Source organism: Aulonocara stuartgranti (assembly GCF_965226115.1).
Source record: "Aulonocara stuartgranti genome assembly, chromosome: 3".
NCBI lineage: Eukaryota > Metazoa > Chordata > Actinopteri > Cichliformes > Cichlidae > Aulonocara > Aulonocara stuartgranti.
The window spans coordinates 61,267,281-61,272,061 of NC_138941.1; the positions used below are offsets into that span (position 1 = coordinate 61,267,281).

Genomic DNA, 4,781 nt, shown 5'->3' on the forward strand with positions numbered 1-4,781 from the left:
GAACGCGATGGACGCGAATAGAGCGTCAGGTTTACATGTAAAGTCAATGGAAAGGCGCGATGACGCGCGATTGCGGGTCCCGCGAAAATTCGGAAGCAGATTTGCGTCGCGAAAACGCCAAAACGCGTGAAACGCGCGTCAGTGTAGCGCGTCTGGCGCGTTTGACGCGCGAATAAAACCACGCGCGTCAGTTTTTGTGTTGCATTTTGTGCATACGCGCGTTTCGCGTCTACCGCTCGAGTTGGAAAAAGCTGAACTCGAGCGTCAAATTGCGCCGCGACAACCAATCAGGAGCCTGGTGACGTGGCTCTGACCTAGGTCAAAGGGGCAGATCCAGCCAAAGCCCTTCATTCTTCATTCAGTATGGAGGAAAAGCTAATCAGCGCTGTGGCTAACCACCCTGAGCTGTATGATGCCAGCTACTATTTTTACCGAGACAGGAATAAAAAGGACCTAGCTTGGAGACACATAAGTGAGGAGATCGGGCAACCTGGTAAGTTCATTCCTTCTTCTTTTTAATTTTCAGACTGACCCGATGAAGCCGCGCAAAAGCTAGCAAGCTAGCAAGCCTGCCTACTGTCCCGCGATTTTCCCACTGTTGTACAAATACCTTTCCGCTAACCAGATAATGCGTTTATTCAGAGGACATCTGCAGGAGAAAGTGGAAGAGCCTCAGGGACACCTATAATAAGGAGAAGAGGGCAGAGAAGGAGAAGAGGAGTGGGTCGGCAGCAGGATCGGGGAGGAGATGGAAGTTCTTCGCGGTCATGGGGTTTCTGGACCCCTTCCTCACCCCGCGGGAGACTAGCGGTAATATGGTGCGGACCGTGGAGAGCTTCTCCCCCGAGGACCAGGGACAGCCCGAAGAGGCAGCAGGGGAGTGTCAGTCAGAAGGTATGTTTACAATGAATTAATGTAGGCAGTTAATTAATGCGTGTTGTCATACAGGAATATATTTTGTTTATTAATAAACAGTATACAGTAGTCCCGCTGTTCATCCGTCACTGCCTCGCCTTTTCGCTGATTTTGTTTTTATTGCACCGTACAGCATTGCATTCTGCAGCCCAAATGACAAATCTCCTCCGTGTCGTGTCTCCTGCGCTTGCCAAACTTATCATGTTTGGTTTTGATATCCATCATGTCCAATAGAAAAAAACAGCACAAAAACACTCTTAACTATGACCCTCATTCGGAAATATAAAACCTGCACCGGGGAGGGAAAAAGGCGCACAAAAGTGGCGCCGCAGACGGAGAAAAAGCGCGGCATAATACGTTTTAAAATCGACAAAGGTTTGCACTTTGAGAATCAACTTGTGAGAACTGTGACTACTGTTCATGTGCTGCAATAAATGAGAGACCACTGTATATAATAATAAGTATATAATAATATAATATTCTCTATGACTATTGTCTTCAACCTGTTAACATTTAATATTGTCTTGATAGAGTCAAGTAATCATGCAGCAGAGTCCTCCCATGTTGCTTCTCCTGACTCCCCAGTCCCTGGTCCCTCCACTCCTGCTGCTGCACCCACAGGTATGAACATCAAGCACTGATAGCTTTTTACTTGCTTGAATCCCCTTGTGATCACCTTTACTAAATATCTACAACCAATCTGTTCATATCCTGGTTTTCTTCAATTTTGAAAATGAAAATCTAGTAGCAGCCTTCTCATTTCTTTGTGGTGTTTTGTTCTGTGTTTTACAGGCCCACAGAGGAGGACAGCTCGAAGGCGGGCGAGGGAAGGGTCCCAGGACGGTCCATCGGCGGTGGAGCTGGCTATCCTGGAGACCCTAAAGAGGCCACGTCCGTCTGCAACTGAACATTTCCTCCTCAGCCTTGTTCCTGCTCTGGAGAGCATGCCGCCTCAGACACGAGAATTCGTGAAATTCCAAATTTATAAATCAGTTTATGAAAACAGCACAGCTGTGCTAAATTTGGAAACATTGGACCCTAATTGTGTGGATGCTTTAAGCATCCACACTATTGAGTTCCTCTTGGGACTTCCGCACACTTTTTGGCACTTAACTACTTCCACAATTTTCAGCCAATTTTCACCGTTCAAATTTTAAAATATTCTGCTATTTCTGCTAATTCCTGCTATGTCTTTTGGTATTTTTCACTATTATACTTTTTAAAATATTAAGCTTAATTAGTCCCATTGAAATGAATGGGAAACTTCTGCAATTCTGCTAAAATTTGCTTGTTTCTGAAACTTAACTACTTCCTCATATTTTCACGTAGAACAACCATTCAAACTTTAAAATGTTCTCAAATTATGGGGCTATTCAGGTATGATTCAGCTTTTTCAAATCTTTTACCGTTTTACCTTTATGCCTCTTAAAGTTTTCAGTTGCAAAATTGTGATTTTTCACAAAATACATGCGTTGTTATGGTTGCTATGCACTTGGCTTCCAGTGTGCCACTGAAGGTTTTGCAGTCTTCTCTTCATGTCCGAACTACTTCTTGCTACTTGCTCAATCTTCACTCAACTTCCACAAATTATACATCAAAACGTAGGTATTTTTGCTGGGTTTCCGAAAATGTCACTATCATTGTTGTGGTATTCATAGAACTTTCGCAAATCTCCTCAGACCAACACAATGTCGGAAAACTCTCCATATAAAGTGAATGGAGAGTTTGTTCAAAATCACCGCTGCATTTCTGTAATGAGAGGCATATTCGAATCGTCATATCTCCTTAACGAAGCAAAGTTAAGACATGAGGCTTGTCCCGGTATATCTTCAGACACTCGTGACGCTCACAATTCAAGAATTTCTTTCTCACGTATTACCGTTCTGAAATGAGTTGGACTTGTTTGAGGGTAGGAAATTCGTCCGTCGCTCAGATTTCTTCAGATTTCAAACTCTGGAAATGAACCACTTTTTTCTCTCGGCATAACTTTTTGTTGGATTTCCATAGAGACCTGAAAATTTCCATGACTGTTCACCAAAGCCTGCTGTCTCTTACGGTGAAAGAATGATATCGATACTCCAAATAGATTTCGAGTTACAAAGCGTTGTTTGAGGGCAAGTCAAGCCAGTTTTTGCTTCGCTCTACTCAGTTATGGTGCATTAGAAGTCAAATATCTTTAATAATTCACATTTTAATGATAAATTGTCAACACTGGAAGATTCCCCCATCTCTTCTGAACAAAACGGTGTAAGAATGACCGCTCTAGCCCCTACGGTTAGGAAATTATGGTCATTTGTTTGAGGGGAGTCGTCACTATGAGAAATAGGCTGCAATAATCCTGTGCCTCTCTGTGCTGCGTGTGTAAATAGATGCACCTGTTTTGGCGGGAAAAAGTACACAGGCTCTCTGATTGGTGGATTCAAATTCAGCAGCTCCCAGGCTGACCTAGAAACTTACTTCTCTCTCCCTGTGCATTTTTTTGCTGATTTTTTCATTTAACAAGTATATTTGAGGGACCCTCAGCATGTTCAGCATTTTTTCAGCTGTCCATTTTGCTTTTCCAATTTTTCTGTTTAACTTATTACTATTGTGCTAAATCATACTATTTCTGCTATTTTATAAGATTTGTGCAAAATATAGTATTTCTGCCAAATATAGTATTTCTGATTATTTATAGTTTTTCTACTAAATCATAGTACAGTATTTCTGCTTTTTATAGGATTTGTGCTAAAACATAGTATTTCTACTAAATGTAGTATTTATGCTTAATCATACTATTTCTGCTTTTCATAGAATTTGTGCCTAATATAGTATTTCTGCTAAATTACAGTATTTATGCTTTTTATACTATTTGTGCTAAAACATAGTATTTCTACTAAATGTAGTATTTATGCTTAATCATACTATTTCTGCTTTTTATAGGATTTGTGCCTAATATAGTATTTCTGCTTTTTATAGGATTTTTGCTCAAACATAGTATTTCTACTAAATGTAGTGTTTATGCTTAATCATACTATTTCTGCTTTTTATAGGATTTGTGCTTAATATAGTATTTCTGCTAAATTATAGTATTTCTGCTTTTTATAGTATTTGTGCTAAAACATAGTATTTCTACTAAATGTAGTGTTTATGCTTAATCATACTATTTCTGCTTTTTATAGGATTTGTGCTTAATATAGTATTTCTGCTAAATTATAGTATTTCTGCTTTTTATAGTATTTGTGCTAAAACATAGTATTTCTACTAAATGTAGTATTTATGCTTAATCATAGTATTTCTATATATTTCTGCCAGGTCCCCAGGCAGCCAATCCTCTGTGAGGACTGAGACATTCAAATTTTCAAATCAGGGCCTGCACGGCTTCCCAGCCAATCATATATGTGTCCTGAGGCATTCAAATTTGCATATTGGGGCCTTCATGGCTTCTAAGCCAGCCAATCATATCTGAGGGCTGAGGAATTCAAATCCACAAATCAGGGCCTGCACGGCTTCCCAGCCAGCCAATCATATATGTGGTCTGAGGCATTCAAATTTGCATATTGGGGAATTCGTGGCTTCTAAGTCAACAAGTCATCCATGTCATATATCTCTAAAAATTCATATTTTAATGATAAATTGTCAACACTTGAAGATTCCCCCATCTCTTCTGAACAAAACGGTGTAAGAATGACCGCTCTAGCCCCTACGGTTAGGAAATTATGGTCATTTGTTTGAGGGGAGTCGTCATTATGAGAAATAGACTGCAATCCGGTTGTTCAGTGATGACGCGACGAATCCTACTTCCGGGTCTAAAGTAGTCTGCGTTTAATATGGCATTTGTGTTGTTAACATGTTTAATGTTATGTATTTTCTTCTATTTGATCTCA

General features: G+C 40.2%; 1 protein-coding gene across 1 annotated transcript; it reads left to right on the top strand.

Moving 5' to 3' along the window:
• Positions 1-363: 363 nt before the first annotated feature.
• LOC309703167 (uncharacterized protein) lies at positions 364-1,935 on the top strand (the record flags this gene model as incomplete). Its single annotated transcript, XM_082527876.1, has 5 exons — positions 364-493; positions 643-894; positions 1,447-1,536; positions 1,708-1,806; positions 1,922-1,935. The coding sequence occupies 5 exons, from the start codon at positions 364-366 to the stop codon at positions 1,933-1,935; spliced, it is 585 nt and encodes a 194-aa protein (XP_082384002.1).
• Positions 1,936-4,781: the final 2,846 nt, after the last annotated feature.